Here is a 25,220-nt window from a genome sequence, read left to right on the forward strand (position 1 = left end):
TTATTCAGTTCATTTCCGACATGGTTGCAATCACAGAAATTCATTTTGACATTCAGAGCAAAATCACATCATTGGTTTTTTTTTTTGTCCTTTTGCATGCCGGAAAGGGCGACGGAAAAAAGCATTATGCTTATCCAGATCCGTCCCCTGATTTGAACACAGATAATTTTACATCAAACTTTGTTTCTTCCCTAGTCAAACATTCTCATCTTCTTCATAATTTCATCTTTTCATTAACGTTTTTTTTTTTTTTTTTTGTCCTTTTTATGTGATGTGTTCTCGTCTGCAGTCATTGTTCCTGTTGTTACTCCTCCTCACTGTCCTTTTTTTCCGTATCTCCTCGAGCTTTCTTTTCCAGTCGTTGTTTACGTTCCTCCAACTCTCCAAACGAAAAGTTCTCTCTCTGAGTACCTTCATGCATTTGACTTGCTTTTTTTTTTGTAGTCATGTTCTGGGCCCAGTTTTCCCAGGTTCAGGCTTTCTTTGGCTCCCTTCAGATGCAGCTGTTCGCTGCTCGCTGTTGATCTCAAGGTCGTGTTATCAGACGGGAGTATTGCATTCCCGGAGAGCCCCTGAAAACACGTCTGTACTCTTCCAGACTCAGGAAGAACTCAATATATATTATATAAAATAATTGTTTATGTTTCTTTAATGGTGTTTATGATGTTGATTTTGTTTGATGGCTAAATGCTTGTTCGTGTGGATCTTGTTGGGTTTTTTCTTTCTTATTATGAATTTTATATTTGATAAGCGCATTGAGATGACTTTGTTGGAAATTGCTTTATACAAGTAAAATTGATTTGAATTGAATTAACACTTGCCAGCAGAAACATATGAAAATGTCATTGGTGGTCTCGATTTGCAATGTGCCTACCCGACCCTAGTGGTCACGGCACGTCACTGTATTTGATGTACTGACAGACACACTTAACCAAACTTACTGTGCTGCTGCTGCTGTTTGAACGCTTGTTGCTAGGATGCCTAAAAATTATTTTGTTAGATGGAATTATCTGCAGGGCAATCTGCCCACAGTGTGCCTTTATTTAAATGTGGCATTAAAATATAAGCTTCACACAAAACTCAAGCAATTTTGGTTGTTAAGGAGAAAAAAAATGTTTTTTGGACCTTTTATATTTCTTTTGGTTTTATTGAATTGATTTTTGATTTCTTCTATCTACAAGTGAACAGAAGCACACTTGTGTGAAGTCAGAGTGCAATACTAAAGGGAATGTTTATTTGTGGATCCAGGAATCTGAAGGATGAATAGTGATCTCATACGAATCTCATAGTCCGGTTTATGCTGCGACCTGTTGGCCTTCCTTCTCTACTGCCTCGTCTCAGAGGTTTTCTTGAAGCTGGAAAAAGAAACAGCGCTCGCTCCGATGTTAAAAACATGGTGCTTTCATTTCCATGTGATCCGCTTGTGTGAGAATGTTTGAATAAATTAACGTGATTGTGCAGCTTATCATCATTACTCAACTCGTGAGAATTTACAGACATTAACGTTTAATCCCAGCTCAATTCAAAGTTATTATCTTTACAGGTGGACACACTTTTATAAATGCAATAATACATGCTTGCGATGGAAATGAATGTCAATATTTTAGGTTCTTTCAATCATGTACAAAAAATGATTTGATTAAATTTAAGTGCAGGATTAAAATAACTTAAGCACGACTCCTCAACTTAGGCAAAGTAAGGCATTTATTTGTATAGCGCATTTCATACACAAGGCGACTCAATGAGCTTTACATGATCAAAACGTGCAACAGAAAACATTCAACAGCTTAAAATCAATAAGAACATTAAAGTCTGCAACAGAAAAAAATAAATAAAAACATTTAAAATCATGTAACTTAGAGAGATGTAATGTAAATGTTCTGTTCTTTAAGAATTTGTATCAATATGAAATGAAAAAAGTAAGTGATGGTAATTTCCATCTCATTGTTAGCCTTTCAATATAAAGGTAAAACGTTGTATCTGTGATTGGTATAACATTACCACTGTCAAAAAACAGTGTTTATTAATTTATGAATTCATTTATTTTTACATCTTTTATTAAGCCTAAAATATTTCTTGAATAAGATGTGGTTGTTGCCATGGTAACATGGGAAAAAAAAATGTTAAATTAAAAACTTTATAACTACCAACATCAGTTTTATTCATCTAGTTTGGTGAGAAATGCTGCCTCTCAGTGAACTATCGTGGGTCCCCATTGGTAGGTCCCCATTGGTGGCCCCCAATGTGTTATATCTGTGTTATCCAGGGTGGTTTACTCCTTCTTATGCCCAATGTTGCCTGGGATTGGCTCTAGCATTCTGTAAGAAAAAGCAGGTATATATGATGAGAAGAAAAAATATACCTTGGTTTCATTACTGAGAATTGTAGCTGGTCCTAAAACCAACAACGTGATATTGTTGAGCACTATTCATCTATAGAATTAGTTTTTTATTCATCCCACAGTCCTTGAATGAAGTCAGTTAGAGGACACGGAATGTTACGTACCTGAATAAAATGAGAATATATGTAAATAATGTCTTACTCCACTTTGAGTGCACTATAATTAACCTCCATTACATCCAATCTTCTCTTAATACTGTTTTTCTTTCAAATCAAAGCACCAAATGATTCAAAGCCTTTATTATTCATCATTAAGAGTCATTGTGAAAGAACATATAGAGTTCCTATATTTTACTTACTTGTTTGGGTATTCTGGTGGATATTGTGACTATAGACCTTTCACACAATAACCGTAAATACCCAATCGTAGTGTATGCAGACTTCCGGTAAAGTGTCAGCACTGCAGAAAACCAGTCAATTTAAAATGGATCAGAGTCGACACAACTTCCCTCACGAATTTGTCAAAAATAAGCTATGAGTCATAGAGGAAAACTTTGTCACCAAGAAGAAGAAACTGGATAAAGGATACACATTTTTCTACAAAGAATTTGTTCATAAGTATCAAGGTAAGTAACGTTAGAGAACAATCAGCCTAAGTGTTACTGAACTATTACCTAGAATGACAAATCATTAGTGTGTCTGCTTAGACCTAGGGCTCGGGTTATAGGGTTATGTCTGGATAGTATGTATGGATCATGATGTTACAAGCAATATGACACAATGCGAACATCTTGTGTGTAGCGACAATAGCCTAACGTTAACGGTAGCCGAATGCTATCAATCATCGTCGTTAACATTTATTCTCTGGCAATGTCTGTGTTTATGTTTGTATGTTTTGACAAACTGTTAAGGGCTTGAACAAGACAACACTCCACTCTACCATGAAGACATAACGTTAATGTTAAAGAAGGTAGAATTTCTTACCCGCGGGCGTCGTCATCATCGTATAATCATGGTCCAGTTTCAAAGCTTTCTTTGCAATTTCTTTTACCTCGACTCCTTCCGACATTAACAGCTGCCGCTCGTACACAGACTCCCTTTTTCCTTTAGAAGTGTAATCAAACTCTGGTTTCAAGTGGCGAACAGTGACCCCTTAAGATGTAGTCTGCGGCGTAATAGTCCCTCTTATCTCCTTTACTATCCACTGTTCCCTCTAGCCCAGAAGTGTTTAAGTGGTGGCCATAATAAAGAGCGTTCTTTATAAGGTCAGGAAAAGAGGTTCAATGCTTGCTTTTTTCATCCTTCAGCCCAGAAAACACTGATACATCCATTACCAAAGGAGACCAGTTAATGCTGACCCACAATTCCTTGCAGTGACAACATTTAAAGGGAAACGCACACCCGAGCGCTCATGGAAACTCACGATGACCGACAAGGGACGGAGATCATGCAATAATATGACTTGAACAACTTTAAATCTTATTATATGTAAGACATACTATCAGATTATAACTGACATGAAGACTTTGTTCTGTTGGTCATTCATCTCACCCATTTTCTAGCTTCACCGTTAACAGGGAAGGAGGAGAAGGATAAATAAAGCTGCTTTTGGGCATTACAAGAACGCTTCAACAACTCTTGCTTGTTGCTCGCACCATTTTTGTTGTTTACCCATTGCCCTGACCACAACAGGAAGTAGGTTTCCACAACGATTGCGTATTTCCGGTACAAAATACGGAAGTTGTGTGAAGTCTATAGCAGCTGTTGTAAAGCTTCTTCTCTCCACTCTCATGGACACACAACCCTTTCTACTCAGCTTTGGAGATGCAAAAGCTTTCTAATATTCATTGAGAGCTCAGGTCGAGCACTTGTGGTTTATAAATAGAACTTTGCCATTATCATCTACACAAAGACTTTTTTCCTCCTCTCAATACCATCACTGAGGAAGCTGATTTATTATGCAGTATTATAATTGTCCTGAATATTCAACCAGAACCAGGAGGAATGTGGAAAAGAGGAACCAGCTATTTTTTTTTCAATGACGTGGGTATTACTGAACCAGTAATGGATCACAATAAAGGGAATTTTAGTTAGAGTTACGCAAAATATCAACAATCCACATATTGTGTATTGTGTATCCAATTTGGCCCGCAGGAGAAAATAAAAATGACACATGTATCTTGTTGATTAAATTCAGTTGTAGATATTTAACCTTCTAAAAAATAAACAAATCCACTGAAACGCCACAATATTGTTGAAAGTATTTTCAGTTTTTTCCAACTGCTGCGATTTTTCTCAAATTACTTCCAAAAATTTCCACTAATTATTTCAAATTGGCCAAAAAAATCAAGGAAATACATCAAGATCCTGCAGGAACTATCTGTCATTTATAGCTTGGATAGTGTATGTGCATTACATTTTCTTTATGAGATTTATTTACATGTGAAAGTGCAAGATAAGGCAGAATAATGTTGAAATCACAAGCTTTTCCCACCTAAAACTGTTATTTCTGTACATTTCGATGACGACAAAGTGACAACACAGTGTATTACTGTAAAAACAGTTCTGCAGCTCTGTGAAGAACTGCATAGATGAGTCAGATGTGCAGTAAATATTTTCACTGTGTGGTATGTTGAAGGACAGGCATTATGATAACTGTGCATGAGATGCTGTTGTGAACCTGCTTTCCTTCTTCTCCTCCTCAGAGGTCGTCTCTAATGAACAATTAATAGAATTTCCTTATAAATGACGGAGTCGATCGCTACCTCCAAACAGTCCCTCCTATCTCCTTTCCTATCCACTTTTACTTAACCCCGTGGATGACACCCCAGGGTTAAGGAAAGGTGTGAGGAGAGGAGTTAGGTAAAGGCCATCACGTTTGTTTGGATAATCAAACACACTTCCACTAGGTGACGTGATAATCCGATGGCCGCGAAGGTTAGTGAAAAAACTATAAATTTATAACACTTTCCGCTGATATAATCACAAGGTTTAAATGTAAATCAAAGGAAAAAAGTGAAGCGAATGGTTGCTCACAATCACCGTCCACTCAGAAATATGAATTATGTTGAATAAAACATAATGTGGCTAACAGGGTCTCTGATGCCTTTTTCTAGAACCACAGAGTGTCTGTTTTATGTCCGTTAAAATCTGATAACATATCATAACATAAGATATGGGTGTTAGATTATTTAAAGTTGTTCAAGGCATATTATTGCATTGGTTACTCACATGATCTCCGTCCCTCGTCGGTCATTGTGAGTTTCTGTGAACGCTCGGGCATGGGCGTCCCTTTAAATCTTGTCGCCGCGAGGAATTGTGGGTCAGCATTATTTGTTCTCCTTTTGGTAAAGGATGCATCAGTGTTTCCTAGGCTAAAGGAGGTTATGAAGGAAGCATTGCGCCTCCTTTCCTCAGCTTAAAGATATTTCAAGCACTTTTTAATCATGGCCACCACTTAAACACTTCCGGGGGTGAAGGAACAGTGGTAAGAGTAACTAAAAACTCACTGCAATCAGACATAACTGAAACATCAGAGTGCAGATGTATGACATAAGATGAATTGTTGCATAATGATCAGCGTAGCTCTACAGGAAGAAGTGCTTTTTAATTAGCTGAAAGATCAAAGGTTTAAAAATGTGTTCATTTTCACTCTTTGCTTTTAACCTTCAGACAACCATTGCTCAAAAGTCAACAGATGAATGAATGAATGATTAGTGGTGTTTGGAAAGGTCATGACTATGAATGGTTACCTTGGATCACCACATTATAATGGCATTGCCTAATTCAGTGTTTGCTAACTTTTTTGTCTGAAAACTTTATCCATTTCCATTTTACCCCTTAGTTCTGTGGCTCCCAACCATTTTTGGGTTGTGGCCCCATTTTGATACCACAAATTTATGGCCACCCCCAATATATACAGTATATTTATGAATAGAATACAGTTGTTTGAGATAATGTGTGGTTTTAATTTGAAAAAGATTTTTTTTTGCCAGAAATGGAAGACAGTGATTGGAGATGAAAACACGCTTTTTTCTAGTTAATGGTCTTTGATTTATTAATCAATGAGGCCTATCAAATGGGTTTATCTGATAAAAAATGTTTGTGTCCAACAGCTTTAACAATGGATTTTATCCATCTCTGATGTTTTGGCTATTTTAGGTTTTGAACTTCACCTTTTCATGTATTTTAAAGAGTGCACCACAATGTATTATTGATGGATGAGGAAAATTCCTCCTATAATTTTAGACATTCAATTGACAGATGTTTTTGTGTACCCCCTGAGATGTCAACTACCCATAAGGTTACTCATACCCCTGGTTGGGAACCACTAATGCATAAGTAAATGCAGATTTTCCCCTAAAAGCTCTTGAAATGTTATTCTTATTTGTTAACTCAGTGTAATAAATCCAAATATTAGTGTCTGAATTGCTATATCTAAAAGAAAATACAACAAACAAAACAACACAGCTCTTGACAATGTGACACATTTCAAGATGTGACAAACATTAGATCATCAAAACGTAAACAAACAATGTTTTGAAAGCAATTTATTCGCTTGAAAACAGATGAAAAACATAATTAAATTGAGCATTCAAAATTATTCACAGTTTAAAAGAACCAGCATGGTGCTGATGTTACGTATTGGAAACGTCTTTTATCCCTCTGCAGAGAAAAGCTGATGCAGTCAGTCGTTTCCTGTTCAAAAGCCTTTACAGATATCTTCTTTTTTTTCTTCTTTTCAGTCAATATTTCAGGCAACTGTGCAAAAACCTTGGAATCAAGACTTCTGCAGAAAGCAATTATACACACAAAAGCTGCGTGCCCTGAAACAAACTTTTCTCTCTTTATGTCGCCCACTTTCTTTGCAAATTTAATGCAATCTCTCCAACATTACCTGAAACACAAGTCAACAGTGTGAGGGTGTGACTTCTACCAGAATAACCTTGATCTGCAATGGAAGAGTAAACATGACATAATACTACTATTCAAGGGACAACACCTCAACCTACTAATGGTCTTCAATGTGCTTCATATTTACTTAAATCAGTGGCCTTTCTTGCTTTTAGCGCTTGGAAAAAACACAAGAGGACAGCAAAAATACCCAATTATTCTCTCTTCATTACAAAAGTAGCTCATGTGGAAACAAGAGGATGTATTTAGCTCCTGCTGGTTTGAGGGACTACGAATGAGAGGCACTTATAGAAGATTTATGTGACTGATGAAGTTATTCACTGATTATACTGAGTTTCACACTGTTTTGTTATTATTATGAATCATGTAAATGAAAAATAATCACACTAACATTTCATTTTCTTACTATTGTGGAATATGGAAAACTTATTCATTGGTCGTAGTTATATTTAATCAAAATGTGTTCATTTATTCATTTACTTCTGCTCTGAAATCAATGTGTACATTTTCATACTGCATATTTATAATCTTATTGTTGTATTTTATACAATTTATAGGTTTTTTGTGTCTGCGTTCGTCAGCCCGGTGACTATAGGTGGAAAAGACCTGTTGACAATTTACTTGTTTGTGTTTCGATGTGGCTTTATTAAAACCAGAATCCTGAAAAGCAAGTTAGCAAAGAAAATATAAGCAGCATACATGTTTGAGGTACTGTAATATTGATTTTTAGAATGAACTAATAAGTGGATTCGGCATCTCGCTGCGCGCAAAGCATGCTGGTCCGGGTCAAAGGTCAGGACTACCCAGCTCCCGCCTAGCTCGTATCATAAAACGTAAACATGGCCGAGTCTGACAAAGATATTGAATATTTTCAGCGTTGTAAAGTGGATGTTTTAAAAGAATATTGTAAGGTTGTTGTGGTTTCTTGACATTACACAGATTTTGGCAGATTGACTGTTCATTTGATTGATTTGATTGATTTCATCAGTGTGTAAACTTGACTATTTACTGAAAAATATCGGTAAAATAATTATCATAACAGTAGCGATGGTAAAGCATGAGCAGCAATAGATAATAGGCCGTAACAATGAAATAAGACTATGTTATATGTGTTGCATCTGCAGCAGTTTTAGGCACTAAACAACACATTTAGCGCCTGGAGTCATTCTCTACTATTCAGGGGCTGGTTTGCTAATCCATAAAGAATTATTACATGCACATTTACCCAGAAGGCCAAACAGCTCTTTAACCTTAATTTGCTGTGAGATAACAAGTTAGCAAAGGCAAACAACTTTAAAACTAAGAGCCCTATTAACGCCTTCGTTCCTCCATGTTTTTTTTCTTTCTTTGTTTTTTTATTAACTGCAAGTGCAATGTAAGGATTTTGTGAAGGCTCAGATCATTCCTGAGGGTGTGTGTAATGTATCAGAAGATACAAATGTAAACAAATGAACACTGGGTATTATCAGACATTCACGTTGTGTAAATGTATTTGTCGTGCATGGTTTAACTGTGGATTATAGCAACAGTTTTACCTGCTGAGTGCCATTGTTTATGATGAAGTTGCTTCTACCAAAATGCCGTTTCGATTGGTTAGTAACAGAATACATTTCAATAAACCTCGTGAATAACATAACACTAATTTTAATGATTAAAAAGTGTTTTTTTTTTTCTATCTCATGTAAGCAACATCCCTACATCATAGTTTAACAGTAATCTAAGTTTTCGCACCCATTACAGTTGCACATGATTCAACACACCTTATGAAACATCTATTAAACAATGATGTTATGGATTAATTTAGGATACAAATGCATAACGTGGGAGCTCTAATGGAACAGCGAATCAGCTGGCGTATTTTGTAATTCAGCTTTGTCACGGTACAACTGGGACAAATGGGTTAAGGCATAAGTAGATTGTTTAAACTTTTATTGACTTTATCAACCTTTAAAGACAGTTAAACTAGATTTTGCTCCTATTTAGAGGATTGAGAGTCTTTGCGTGCGGTCTGATCACATTAATTGTTACATATGTTATCATTGGTCTCTTCTATATACTCTCCTTTGCACATAGGTCTGCAGTTTATATGACAAAATGAATTAAATAAAAAATGTAATTAAATTGTGTATTCATACTGATCAACCAATGTTAAAAATGTTTTGTGAGTATAGAAAAATAGGGGTTTTAATGAATCAAATTGTTGCAAAGTTAATATAGATGCAATCATTTAACTTTTTAGTTGACTAGTTGGCTAATTTGAAGACGACCTGAATAATTGTTCATTTATTTATGTAATGTTGTGCTGTTTATTGATGTTGTATACAGGAAATAAAAGTGCTTTTGTTAAAATATGACCCAGTACTGAAGTATTTAGATAAAAATGACATACTGTTGAAAGTAGCTCTCTCTTTTGTTTGCTTTTGCACTGATGAACATGAACACAACATATTAAAGGTGGGGCAGTAGGAATGGGTAAAGCCAAATCACATTATCGATATTCATGTCAGCATTTAGAATAATGACCAATCAGAGCATTAATCTGGGGGGGGGTTATTTATTTTTTTTGTCAGTTTTTATACGTGTGTTATTTGAGTCATTATGTGTATTTTTCTGTCATTTTCTGTCTTTTTGCTGTCGATTTGTGCATTTCTGGGGGGGAATTTCTGTATTTTTCTGTCATTTTGTGTAATTTTGCTGACAGTTTGTGTGTCTTTGGAGCTATTCTGTAATGTGTTTTTGTCATCATTTTGTTTAAGTAGTTACTGTGTCTGTTTTTGTTGCCATTTTGAGTCATTTTGTGTATTTCTTGAATATTTTCTGCGTTTTTGTGTACTTTATTTGTGTTTGTGTGTTTTGGGAGTTATTTTGTGTATTATGTCGGGCTTTATATTCCTTCCAACTTCTTGAAAACACAATTTTTGGGGATTTGTTTTGGGGGCTGCACAAAATTAGACTGAGGGCCACATATGGCTTCAATGGAACTGTTAAAAGTATAATATTTGTCTATCAAATGTAGCGTACTGAAAGTAATCTTAAAAAATTAAGTACAATACAGATTTTTAAAAATAGTACTGAAGCAGAGTACTTGAATAAATTCACTTTATTACTGTCCACAATCATGTTAAAAATGTGAAGCCTAATGCTACGGTTGAACTAGTGCTCAGCAGATTTGTGAGTTCAGAGACAATAGCTTTGATGGAAGAGTCGTGCTTAGAAAGCTGAAGATCAGACGGGTACAAGTCCACATGCCATCAAAGCACATCTGAAAGGAAAAGAGCTTCATGTAGTCATAAAAAAAAGCGATTACTGTCAGACACATCCAGCAGGTAATTTAAAAAGTAGCACTCTTTAGTCAGCTCACATTAATCCTAAAACACAAGGATTTTCACCTAATACTAATACTGTGGTTGGGACTGAACAAAAACACCAACATGTTGTTGATCTGGAACCAGTTTAATCGACTGTTCTGGTGCATCCCATCTGCTAAAACTCATATCTGCATGAAGCAGAAAGACACAGAGGCGCAGAGGAAACTCCAGCTTTTACGTCAGGGGTGTCAAACTCATTTTAGTTCAGGGGCCAAATACGGAGCAGCTTGATCTCAGGTGGGCCACAGATTTAATTTCAATATTATTGTGTCTAGTTTGCACCAGGGGAGGGGTCAGTTACATTTTTCAGTTACGATTACGTTTGCAATTACCCATGTTCAATTGCATTTCAACTACGAGTGACCAGCATTTCTCCAATTACAATTAAAATTACAATTTAAAGAAAGTCAATAACAATTACATTCTCAATTACTAAAGTTAAATTATAATTGATCACATTTACTGAGGCTGAAATAAATAAACCTAATAAAAGTAAACCTTCCTCTTGTGTTAGCTTCCTGTTAGCATCTCTTATGATAACAAGTCCTAAATCAGCTGTTAAATGCACTAAAAACCAATATCTAATTTATTTCCTGTTGGTTACCTTGTTAGGCATCAATTCAAATATAGGTTTTAATATTTTTGGTGTGGGCATCTCTTTTTCATGTCAGTATAGCCCTCAATTTCAATTTTTTTAAACGGTAAAATGTGGGAAAGCTTGATATGAAAAATATTTGAATTATTGTGAACAACATGTGTAGAAATGTACATAGAGGTGTAACATGGTTCCCCAGTTTTGTGTTAAATTATAATTGACAATTTTTATTGAATTTTCATGTCAGTTACAACTGTCAATTATCTAAACTCAAATACATAAAATACTAAATATGTAAGAAACCCATCATATCCAAGCAATAAGTGACAGATATCAGTCCCAGCAGGATCTTTACTTTCAATTTCCTAGATTTTGTGACCATTTTCCATTAAATAAAGGGAAATATGGTTTTTTATACCTTTATTTCAGACTCGGGATCCATATAAACCATGCACACAAATACGAAAACACACATTGTGTGATAATAAATGAAAGGATCTCATGAGGTTTTTTTCAACAGTTTAAAAACTAAAAATAACTGTAATCGTGCACTATAATCAGCGGGAAAACTGTAAGCCCCTGCAAATATTGTTGAGTTTCATTTACACAATGATTCATGTTTTCTCTGTCATTTTTATTTTCTCCTGTGGGCCGAATTGGATGCTCCAAATGGCCATATTTGGCCCCCGGGCCATGAGTTTGACACAGGTGCTTTACACCATTTAAATGATACTTTGATTGATTGGGGAAGGATGGTGGAACAGGTCAGCAGGTTTTTGTATGAGACACAAGTTTGAAAAATGAACTTGTAGCACATTGTTACTTGTTGCTTCTGTACTGGAAACACCATTTTATATTTATTATCCAAGAGGAGCTAAGATTTACTTGCAAGCTGTGTTTAATCTACATAAATTATTCTGGTCTGTCAAACTGTGATTAAAAATTAATAGCGCTTGGATGAGAAAGGTGCATATGGGTATAAACGGCCTGCTTTTATTTGGACTGGGCTGTGCTCTCATTTATGGAGACTTCACACTATACCTACAATGCACCATTCTTTTAGGAAGCAAGGGCAGAAAATTGTTTATGTTTGTCTTTTGAATCTGAAGGAACTTAGATTTATCAAAATGAACAACAATAATAATAACATGAAGCATATAGTTCAGGGGTTCCCAAACTTTTTGTGCCTAAAGCACACAAAAAGAACAAGCAAAAATCTGAAGGCACACCTATTGTGCAAAATAGCTTTTATAACATGTGTTATACATTACTCATATCATGTACAATATCTGTAAATGTGCATATTTATTTACTAATGCCAAATATTATTTGACAAAGACAATTATATTACTCATGAAATATTTGTTAACAAAATATTTCAGTAGAGTAGATAAAGTTTGCCTCTGTATTATGAAATGAGTGCATACAAAGTAGAAAATGAAAACATAATTATTTTTGTGTAGTTGTATATTGCAATAATTAGGGTCCTATAAAATCTGTTTTATTTTTTTCCAAATCTGGTAGGCTCTGATTTTTGGGGTCAGTGATGCTTTTTGGCAGTTTAGACACAGTTTCGGGTGGTTTAGGCGATGTTTAACGTGGCCAGGATGGGAGGGGGGCGAGCGGTGCACCTAATTAAAAAAAAAAGTTCCTTGCCTCACGGTGACGGCTTTTCATGCCGATTCTGTCCATTTCCATGTTCAGCAGTAGATTCCGTTTTCTTTGGTGATTCTGTTATTCGATCTGCGACTCCATTAACGTGCATTTTATAGGGCCCTAAATTAATAATGTATGGTTGTCACAAAATCCCACAGTGCACCCCGACTTGCCTCACTGCACACCGTTTGGGAACCACTGGTATAGATCATACACAGCTTCTTGTTGCAGGAAGACAAATGTTATAGAGCAGGGGTTCTAATCTGAACCTTGGGGTCAGGACTCAATTTGGGAGGGGATCGCCAAATGCCTTCAAGAAACTAAGAATAATTTCTTAAGAATTTGAGCCAATTTTTGCTTATTTTTACCCTTTTTCTGTAACTACACCAAATTTGCCATATTTGAACCTATTTTCATCACTTTTTCTTGCCAGATTTTTGCTCCTTTTAATGCATTTTTGATACATTTATCCTATTTCTGCCTCTTCGCCATCGAATTTCAATGCCGTCTCTGCACATTTTTTCCATTTTTAAGACATTTTCTGCACTTATAATCCCTTTCCACCACTTTTCCCACCTAATGTTGCATATGTTCACCCATTATTGTTAATTTTAACCTCTTTTCAACATAATTCATGCTTATTTTTGCCAATTCAACCACATTCAAAATTTGTCATGCCCATTATTTGCCAGTTTAAACTAGATGTTCCAAGTATTTGTTCCAATATCACTTGGAACCCTTCTCACCACTTTTCTGATTGTTTTTAGCCATTCTAATTTGCAAAGTTTAACCAATTTCTGTGGTTTTTAAAATCACATTTTATATTTTTTTATATTATTCAGATAAAAAAAAAAATAAATGTGGTTATTACAGATTCATAGAACAATGGACCATCATTTATTCTCCTTTATAGATGGCCCTGTCTCCACATGACTGTTCTTCAGTGTTCATGTATGTGTTCAATCACCTTTAGGTACTTTATTTTGAGGATCGTGGGCTGAAAAGGTTGAGAACCACTGCTATGGAGAAAAAAAATATCAGCACCTGGACCTTTCTTGTCATTTTTCACAGATGTGTTGATGTGTTGTGTGAACACGATGCAGTAAAGATGCTGCAGTGAAGATGCTTTTTGTTTGTAGTAAAAGTGGATCAAACTATTAGAACAGACAGCTTTTTTTCCTTTTGGGAGACTTTAAGTTCTTGGATTTGCCGCAGGGCAAGTGGAGAATTGTTGTTCTGGGGAGTTGTTTATAAAGTTTTTAAGAGCCAGAGGCTGGATGCACAACAAGTGTTTTTGTCTCTTTTTATTGTAGGAACCTCATTTCTAAAGCTATAAAACACTGGCCCAAAGTTGGTGGGATTGAGTTTTCCTCACAGGCATACATGCATTGAACCTGTACCTGGATGTCTTATATTGTACTGATTGATAGCTACAATCTACAGGGTCCAGGTCACTGCCTGGAGATTTAAGGTAAAGGCCGTGAAGTGCCAACTCACAACAGATCATGTAGGCGTTGTTTTTTTTTTTTTTGTTGGCATGTGATATTTTATTTCAACATCTCACTCCCCAAGCTTAGCCTTCACCATTAATCGTGGATTCCCAGGCAGTGCACTCACTTTGCCAGAGAGAATCAGAGTTTGTGTCACCTCAGTAGGAGGACCTGGGTTTGTGTGCTATAATGGCCTGGATAAAGTGAGGTGTTGTTTGACCATTAGATGAGAGGTCGCATCATGCGTCCAAAACGAGTGCATTGACAGAGTTTGAGTGCCGGCCTATTTGTGGAGTATGGAGTGCTGTGCAGGTCTGAGTTTACAGATTTATAGCCTGAGCTTTTACAGCTATTGCTTCATGTCCTGCAGAGCTCAAGTTTGGAGTCGAAAAAGTCCTAGATAGTCTTGCCATGATAGCTGAGAGACAATAGATGATACTAGGACTTTAATGTGTTAATTGCTTATTAATTAATGAAAAATGATGTACTAACTCCACTTGCACTCCAAATTACGCAGAACATTTGTCATTGCACAAGTTCCCGGTATACCCATAATACTGCACTGGCTATAGCGAGAGAACCCAAGGAAAAGTTATTGCTGTGTTTTTTGGGCGGCGTATGGACAACAAAGTCCAGTGGTGTGCAAATTGTGCAAGGAAGAGTTTGCCAATCACCGGAGAAAAGGATGAATACAGCTTATTTAAATTTAAGTTGCTGTTTTCATTGAAAACATTGCTTCTTATGTCAAATATTGTTCGATTAATATAGATTAATCGAGAATAATTATTTACAAAGTCTCTAATTGGTTAAACTATTTTTTTTAATTGAGTCCAACCACTAGTTGTTAAATACTAGAGTTACTTAAATGGGTTAATTCAGGGGTGTCAAATTCATTTTAATTCAGGGGCCAAATACAGATCAGTTTGACCATGAGCCACAGATTTTAGGTGGACAAAATAGCAACTTCAACATTACTGTGCTCTAGATTGAACTTCTGCATGTAAATAATACAGTATATACATCCAAGCAATAAATAACAGATAGTGATCCCTGCATGATCTTTACTTCTATAATACTAGATTTTGTAACACATTTTTAGAGGAATGTTGTTTCTGGAAAACCTTTGACTTTATTTTTTTTACAATATGCCAATAAAAATTAAGAATGACTGCAATTGTCAGAATCAGAATCAGAATCAACTTTATTGACCAAGTAATGTATGTTATGCACACGAGGAATTTGACTTGTGTGATAAAAGTGTAGAAAAATGGCAAGGCCCTGCAAAACTGTAGAGTTTCATTGAACTTGTGAGTTTGGAAGGACTGAGACTGAATGATTTTGTAATTGTATATTGTTTTGTCTTATTTTTACTTTCTCCTGTGGGCCGATGAGATGCTCTGAAGCAGTGTTTCTCAAATGGGGGTTCGTGTACCCCTAGCGGTACGCAATGGTACCACAGGGGGTACTTGCGAGAGAGAGAGAAAGAGAGAAAGAAAAAAATAACAAATGCAAGCGTCCAAAATATGGGGGTTTATAGCTTTTATTTTTAGTTAAAAATTATAATCATACTAAATATTATCAGCAACTCACAAAATGACAACAAAAATACACAAAATAAGAAAGAGAATAATATATATATATATATATATATCTATATATAGATATATATATATATACTGAGTGAAAAAAAGAACAGACAAACAACAACAAAATAGACAAAAATAACAGAGAAACATAGAAAACGACATACACACAATTATATTGATCAGAACATGAACTGAAAATACAAGAGTCAGTCTTGGTCCCACACCAAATCTATTCAGGAGGCACTAAATGCAGTTTCATTCCACTTTTTTTACAAAATGAGATTCTTTAAAACATGTGTTATCACCTATTCAGTCCATCATTATGCTCTATAGTTGTTTTTCACAGAATTCCAAGTAAAATTCTGAATAAAAGTTTCAGAACCACTGTTCTAAAGGGCCAGATTTGGCCCCCGAGCCATAAGTTTGATACGTATTGTGGATTAATAGGTTCACTTTGAAAATCAAACTGCTTAACACTGAAAGCTGAATTTGGGCTCCTCTGCAGCAGGTGATGTTTTCTGCTGTGTGTGTACTGGTACCTTTTCTGTAACGACAATTGAATGCAATACTTTCTGTTTCACTGTGTTTTCATCTGCGTTATTTAATATCTGTCTGTTTGGTTTGTGTCAGTAAGGGTCTTAATTGTGCATTAAATTCAGGCTGGACTGCAGTGCTGCAGGAACAATCACTGGATAATCATTATCATACACAGTGTCAGGTTTTCAGAGTTTCTCCTTCCTGTGGAGTGAGCGTCGTTGTCTCTGTAGAAACCTGTCTGTCACTCAGCAATCGTCTTGCTCCCTGCTCTAAGGCTGTAATGTCACTTTTTGGCTGTAGACTCTCTCTTTTCCTCCTGCGGCTATTTAAATAGAAACATTCTCTGTCCGGGTTGAATGTGCTATTTTGACTCTAAATCTGATTTACAATTAGTAGAAAAATGAAAAATCAGTAATGAAGGTTGACCATATTTTGATTTCCAAAAAAAGAGAACACTACCGACCTCAGCATATTCAAAAAGTACTTGACGTTTTCTTGAATATACCTTGTAATGACAAAGTACAATGAAATAAATAAATTGTTATTGTCCATAAGGTATAAATTTTATCTTAAAATATCTCAATCAATGAAACAATATGAGAATCATTGCCTCCTAGAAATTAAAAGTGCAACAAAAAACATTCAATAATCATAAAATATACACTTCAATTAAAAACCTTTTCAATTAAATCCAACGCTATTTGCTCTCTTTTAATCTCTCTCTCTTCTCTTGGACTTTGTTCCTCTTTCTTTTTTCCTTGTGTGTCGATGTCAAAGCAAAGCGCCAACTTTTAATGATTTTGTCACGTGTGAGTAAAATTACCATGAAAACCATATTGGCTTTTCAGATTTACCATAATTAACCATGTTGGCTGGAAAAAGCAACACTTTAGCTTTCAGAAACCTGGTGGAATTTCTCAGATAGAGCAATTATTAGCTGTCTTTTACATCAGTGGTTCCCAACCAGGGGTACGTGTACCCCTAGAGGTACTTCAACACACCTCAGGGGGTACACAGAAACATTTGTCAATTTATTTTATATCGATAATACATTGTGGCACAACTCTTTAAAATACATTAAAAAAACAAGGTAAAGATCAACACCTAAAATGGTCAAAACATCAGTAAAGTATGAGTAAAGCTTTCAGACACAAATTAACAAAATAAAGGGGTACTCGCCTTAAGACAGAAAAGATAAGGGGTACATTGGACAAATAAGTTTGGGAAACACTGTTTCACATTAACGTGTTCCAGAGATGCATTCAAGGTCCCTGGGAAACCTGGACAATTTCATTAATTTGTAAAATATCCCTGGACGTATCGGTACCCTAAAGGAACAACATAAAGATCAGGTGTTGGTATAAGCGTTAAGTTTTCCGCTGTCTCTCGTGTTCTTCCATCATCACTAGGGTCACTTTGTCGCTTGTATGGTCAGGCCTTGCTTACTTTCGCAATACATTTGGCACTTTTTTGCTTCACCACAGAAAATACGGGACATCTCAATCGCGCTTTGTGTTACGGATGTTCTTCGTTTCGCAAAAGTTACGATTTTTCTGGAATTCTAAACCGAGACTTTGTTTCTTTTTTCCAAATAAAGACGTGACTTATAGGGCGGAGCGATTTATATGTAATTTGTTTTTAAGTATAGAGTTAAATAATGCTGCACTACATCAGTTTTTGTATCAAATCAAACAATCTTAAATATTCATTTTCACTGAAACATTAGAACAAATGTGTTTAAGTATCACAGATTGGATTTCGATAAAGATTTGGTGTTTAGATTGTCATATGTTTAAAAAAATAAATAAAAAATAAAGGCAAATTGGATTTTAGATTTACATTTAGTTAAAGGTTCTTTGTTAGTGGCTAAAAAGGAACAATTTCATAAACTAAGGAACATAAAGTGTTGCATTATGAAACTTAAACATTCCTTACCTTTTTAATTTACTGCAATGCTCGTCTTCCTTCATTATCTTAACCTCTAATTAAAGTGAAGCCATGGAATTTTAGTATTTTAGAAGTTTCAAACTGGTAGCCTTTCATGTTTTTCATTCCCTTTGAAGTGGCGACCCCTGATTAGTCAGTAAAAATATGGAAATGCGAGTCCGTTTGAACTCCTCACTTAGCTTGGAACTTAGTGAAAGTCTGTGTACATTAATAATATGGTACCTAGTATCCAAAGTGACACATGTTTTACATCTCTGATTGCACAGGAAAAAGCAGATTGGTTTAAATCTGGTAAAGTAGAGCTAATAAACAGCTAGCAGAGCAGACTAATCTGAATGATTAAAACTAGCCTGTTTGGCTAATTCCGACGTATTTTATGTAATGCGCTATCCTCAATAAATAAGCATTCAAGTGTTCAGGCTTGTAGTAGCCTGATTACAGTATGAATTTATGATATAAAGCAGTGAAATGGAGCAGGCAAAGATGGTTTTTGTAGAAACTCAACATTTCAGTAAAACGACCAGAACCAGAGCCCACTAACCTAGCGTGCTGGTATTAGCTTAGTCAATTGATGATTAGCGCCTTCTTCAACAAATGCCATACTTCATCATAGAAGAGGCATGCTAGTGGCTAAAAAAGGCACCAATCAGCATTGCACCAAGCTAATTCAAATCAGCCTAATATTCAGGGAGACGGCTTATACTCAATAGTATATAAATAGTACATTTCTCCACATTCGTCACCAAACTGGCTTAACTAATTATACAACACAATATGCACAACTGTAACATCATTTTACACTCTTACCTTCAAACAGTCGAGTCTTACCCACCCCTTTCATTTTCCTACCCTGACTCCCTCTTCCCTGTTCCCTTCCCCCTCACCGAGGTGTAACACTGCCCTCTCTTTTTATATCCTCCCTTTAATAAAGTTTTTCTTACCCTTCCTTATGCAATAAAATTAATGCATTTATTCAATTTTAATAATAAAACATGCATAATTGTCATGAAAAGATTGCACTTTATGCAGTGTTGACCTTCGACAGCATGTACAGACAAGGTAAAAGCATTTCTTTTAAAGCTGCCTATATACCAGTGTGATATATTGTCAAGTATTAACATCTACATTGGCTTTTTGTGCTTTCTGTAATCAATATATATTAATAATAATTTAGACTATTATCTGTATTGTAATTTAGTCAATGCAACACTTATTACTTTTTAAATAAGTATTCACAATAGCTGAAAAATTTTGATCAGTGGTTCCCAATCTTTTTTGTCTCGTGTACCCAATTTGCATTTTTGTCAAATCTTGTGTACCCCCTCTTCATATCATAACTACCATCAATGCAATTAGTGCAATACTAAATAAATGTGACCTCCTGTGTAAATTATAGCTAATTATTGTCTCTTATTGCCAGAAGTGTGATAAAATGGCCTTTACAGCATAAAATAATCCTGCTTTAATAAATTACAAGAAAATATCATATTTTATTGAGCAATAGTTAGTTTGTGGTGGATTTGTTTTTTTATTTTTTTATTTATTCAGTTCATTTGTAAAACAAAAAATAGCCTAAAAAGGAACTAGCAACATTTTACGATTATTTTTAAGTCAATTGTTAAATCTTTCCGAGTGCACCCTGCAATGTGCTCCTGTACCCCTAGGGGTACACGTACCCCTGTTTGGGAATCACTGATTTAGATTGTTTTCTGAAGTCATAATTTTACCTCAAATTTTCAAATGATTTGTACTAAAATAAATACACTAATAAATTAATAAAGTTGAAGACTAGGTGATGATTACAGGATTTTATCAAGGTCATGTTTTAGCTGCGCCTAAAATGTTAAAACTTGAACTGCAAAGAGTTAAAAAAAAAGAAACTATACGGATGTTATTGCATCATCAACAAAAATGCTGATATCTGCTTCTTCAGCCTTTGTAATCAGTTTATTATGAAACAGTGCAGAGGAATCAACGTGCAATATTGCAGCAGCTACTGTATTACATATTACAGTCACCGTGCTACCAAACTTGCTTTAAAGAAGATGTTATTTGCACAGCATGTACTGTATCTTAATCATAGACAACCACTTAATTTGTAACAATGAAGATGCCCGTTAAGGCATCTGGATGTTTTTAGTAGTTTTTTTTAAGACACTGTGATTGTTAGAAAGGAATCAGATCAAATTGTGCTGGCTCAGTGGAGCTTATCTTCCGATGGCGTTGAACAGACGGCCCAAATTTTAGAACAGCTCCGTGAAAAAAAAAGCAGATGATTTCTTTTGTTGCTATAATGACAATGTCAGGCTGACACTGCTGACAAAACTTTGTGCACAATTATACATACGATTCACACTCATGAGAAAAGCCCTGGCATTCTGCTTTGTTTCAGCAACAAAAAACATTTTATAGATGCACTGATAGAAATGTATCGATGCAGTTGCAAAGAAATGTGGCGATAATTAAAAAAAGTTATCCATTTGTGCAGCGTAATCTGCATATTCAGCATTGTTATTTTACATTTCGTCAATGGGAAAGCATGCAGGGTTGTTCATTACTGCAGTGAATGCCAATTTTAGATACATTTGTGCGAATAAAATCATTAAATCTGGAAATAAATACAGTTGGATGATGGTTTAATTCACAGCTGCAAAACAATTCAATGGGGATGAGTATTGCCTTTCAAATATTAGCTATTTTTTTTTTTTGTTTTTTTTTTTTCAGCTCAGAGTAGCATAATGACTCTTCTCTGCAAAGAACCAGATTTATTAAAGGACTAAGAGAGAAATGACACTTTTGGAAGTCATTTTCTCTCACTGAACCTGAGAAACAATTATAAAACACCTTCTCGCATGCATGCACTTCTGCCTGCTGCGCCGAGCTGGTTTGGCATTGTTGACAGTACATTCATTGCAAATCCCCTCACCAAAAAAAGTAGATAGAAATGCAACGGAGCTTTAATCCTGTCGCCTAAATTTATTTGGTCTGTGCAGGGCTTATAAAAATAGATAAACTTCATTCTCTTTACAAAGAAGTGAGAAAAAAAGTTACCTTAGTGTTGCAAGAACAAAATAACTAACGCCCAATGATGATGATGATGATGAGCTAACGCCCAATGATAATGTTAATGATGATGATGAGCTAACGCCCAATGATAATGTTAATGATGATGATGAGCTAACGCCCAATGATAATGTTGAGCTGATGCTCAATGATGATAATGAGCTTACGCCCAATGATGCTGAGGAGGAGCTAATGCCCGATGCAAAGCTTGTAAAAGCACATTGAACTGCATTCTATGTATGAAAAGCACTTTTTATACATTTTGATTGATTGATTAATTGATTTTTAACAAGACCTTTACTGTTGATCCATCTTTAAAAGTTCAAATTTACATGCATGAGCCATGATTCATCCATCCATCAATCGATTTATCTATCCATTCATCCATCCAAATCAAAACACACCCACCCGACCATCCCATCCCTTTTATTCATCCATCCGTATAGCCATCCATCCAACCAACCATCCATCTATTCATTCTTCCATCCATCCACCCTACTATCCATCCATCCATATATCCATCTAGTCATCCATCCAGCCTTCTATCCATCTATACGTATAACCATCTAGTCATCCATCTACATCAGGGGTTCTCAACTCCTCTCACCCTGGGACCCATTTTGCCTCGGTCATCAAATCGCGACCCACTTTTTTTCTTTTTTTTTTAGAATTCAACCAACAAAATTTATTTTTTTTCAAAGATAGCTGTTATAAAACACGCATATAAAATCTTTTTTTAAACATCAATCTATATATTTTACTGTGCAACATGCTTTTCACAGCATGCCTGTTAAAAAAAAGTTCCTTTCAAAATAAAAGACATGTCCAACTTGACAGACATTAAGTATTTTTTTTTTTTTTTTTGGCCAGCTTTCTGCGACCCACCCAGTACAGGCCCGTGACCCACTTTTGAGTCCGGACCCACCAGTTGAGAATCACTGATCTACATCATCCATCTGAACCAAAACCCACCCACCCGACCATCCATCCAACCTTCTAGCCAACCATCCGTATATCCATCTAACTAACCAACCATCCATCCATACAACCATACAACCATTCATCCAGCTATTCATCCTTTCATCAATCCATATAGCTTTCAAACAAACCAAAACACACCCACCTGACAATCTATCCACCCATATATCTATTCATCCATCCAACCAACCATCCATCCATCCATCCATCCATCCATCCTTTTAACCATCTACCCGTCCATCTACATCATCCATCCAAACAAACCAAAATGCACCCAACAGACCATCTATCCAACCTTTTATTCATATATTCACCCTCTATTCAGTCATCCATTCATCCATCCAAACCAAAACACACCATCCCAACATCCATCCACCCACCCTTCTATCCATCCATTCGTATATCCATCTATCTAAACAACCATCCATCCATTTAACCACCCATCCAGGCATCCATACATCCATCCATCTAAACAAATTGCACCAATCTGATAACGCAACCACCCACCAATCCATCTTGGAATCAGATAACTAAAATGCCTCAGAAATATAATACATTTCTAGCAAATAATATGAATCTCACAACCTCCACTCTATCTAAGTTGCTCTATGAACTACCAGTGTAATAAATTATCCTAAAAGACACACTGTAATAGGTTCGGGCTGAGTGAACTACTGATAACTCTTGTCTCATTTCGTCCTCATGTTGCCTAGCCACCTTACACACCCACCCACACAGGCCAGGATATAGCTCCTGGGAATTCAACATTCTCAGTCGAGACCTGACAGAGTTTGGCTGCCTCCATAAGATCGCCACATAAGAAAACCATTGAAACACTGTACTGTGTACGGTTCTCTGTGTTTCTATAGCAACAGCTTCCACTCATGCCTTCAGGATACTGTGCAATGTAGAGAATCATGGAAAGACGCAATGTATGAGCAGCGATAGTTTTGATTTAATCACATAATCCTCTGCTAAATTAGTGTAAACCAATACTTACGGTACCCACTTGTAAATGGCAACACATTAGCTGAAACTAATACCCATTGTTATATATTTTAAATGGATCCTGTAATATCAAATTTCAAATAAGGGGTGCTGTCACACATTTTTCAGAGATTGAGTTAGAATTATAGATGTGATGATTTCCACTGTTGTGTACTCATAGATGTCTATAACTGTATGATAACTTTAAGGTTATTTTTCTTTCAGTTTTTAATTTCTTTCTCTTGCTCTTTTCTCTTGCCCTGTTCCACAGGGGCTGATGAGTGACAGAGGTGATGCAATGGCAGAGCTGACTGACATGACAACCCACCACAGACTGTCTGCTGCCCACTGAACCCGCTGGATGTAAGACACGAGAGCCTAGACAGGTACCACTGGTCTGCTGTCAGTGTGAGACTGTGGCTTTGTGGATTTTGGCTTTCCTCTAATGGCAAACATTTCCAGTTGTCAGTGACGTGCTGTCAGAGGCAGGTAAAAAAAAAACAATTAACGATTAAATGAAATATATATCAATATTTTTTCTACTGATCTGGGCAATAAATGTAATTGCTGTATGATTCCAAAACATTTCAATAATTTGTTGTTTCTCTGCGGGAGACCTCTGCCTCAAGTGAAGGGGGCGTGCTTCAAGGAGCGTGAGGCTAATAAGGCCGGAAATGGACTGAATAAGGAAGACTTTCAGTAATCTCTATTGAGACGAAAAGACTTTTAAAACTAAAAGAAAATAAGGAGGGTTTTTACAACAAAGTCACGGCTATTTTTGTCCAGAAGGATAGGCGAATGGACTTAATTTACAAGTAAACGTAAGATCTAACAGAAATTTCTCTTATTCCTACCTAAAATCTGTGGCCCACTTGAGGTCAAACTGGTCTGCATTTGGCCCCTGAACTAAAATGAGTTTGACACCCGAGCTACATTAAAGCAAAGCATCTTCGGTGAAATAACACAACAGTTTTTTTAATAGTATAGTTCTGATTGTGTCTGTGGACTCATTCACCTTAGAGCTTAGGGTTTCCTGTTTTTTGCCATCTCATCACTGGAAGTGCTACTGTAGAATTGAATGTGTTGCCAACTTTTGTAACAGTTGCATGAGTTGAATCACCTTTGCTGGAGGGGTAAAACAATAAGGTAAATTCTGCAAGCTGTTGTTAACTAACATCTTAAAATGTAATTGTAACAAATTTGATAGAATTTGATGATTAATACAAATGCCATTGTCTGTGAAATTTACATTTAATTTGAATAATCTTCCATTAAAATAGCTTTCTGCTGTTGTTGACTAAACTGAGAACATAATTTAGTTTTATCAGTGTGTAAGACACAAAGAGTAAAGGTAAGACCATGAATACACTGCAGTTTTATTTTTATTGAGCATGAATTGTGGAATTGTAATGACAAATTAAGAAATCAATGAGGGTGTAGCTCAAATGCGCTCTTTCTCTGAGGCGCTATCAATATAATGTTCTTCTATGGTCAAATATGTGTCTGTGTGTAATAATGTTAATATGAGATATAAAACACAGCCAGTAGTCATTGTGCAAGTTGCCAATTGAATGGTAAATTTAAGCTATTCTATAAATGGGTTCAAATATTTGTAAATCAGTGCCTCACCAGCCACAAACCTCACCGCACGTCACTGCCAGTTGTGCAAATTCCAGACTTAATGCATTGAATGCCAATAAATATTTCATAAAAGTAGAGACTATTAAATTAATAAATTAGGAAAATATAACTTCCCTAA

The 25,220-nt window shown here is 35.9% G+C and overlaps 1 protein-coding gene across 2 annotated transcripts in view; it reads left to right on the top strand.

Moving 5' to 3' along the window:
• Positions 1–25,220, top strand: part of htr1fa (5-hydroxytryptamine (serotonin) receptor 1Fa) — a 42,584-nt gene that overhangs the window by 11,694 nt on the left and 5,670 nt on the right. Inside the window, exon 2 of one of the 2 annotated variants that reach the window (XM_028435747.1) lies at positions 23,733–23,847. Coding sequence is in view for 1 of the 2 variants with exons in the window: in XM_028435745.1 (XP_028291546.1) it covers positions 23,823–23,824 (2 nt within the window). In the remaining variant the exon portion in view is untranslated. The remainder of the gene's footprint in view (positions 1–23,732; positions 23,848–25,220) is intronic. The other variant, XM_028435745.1, reaches the window with a different exon arrangement.

Source organism: Gouania willdenowi, chromosome 21, assembly GCF_900634775.1.
Source record: "Gouania willdenowi chromosome 21, fGouWil2.1, whole genome shotgun sequence".
NCBI lineage: Eukaryota > Metazoa > Chordata > Actinopteri > Blenniiformes > Gobiesocidae > Gouania > Gouania willdenowi.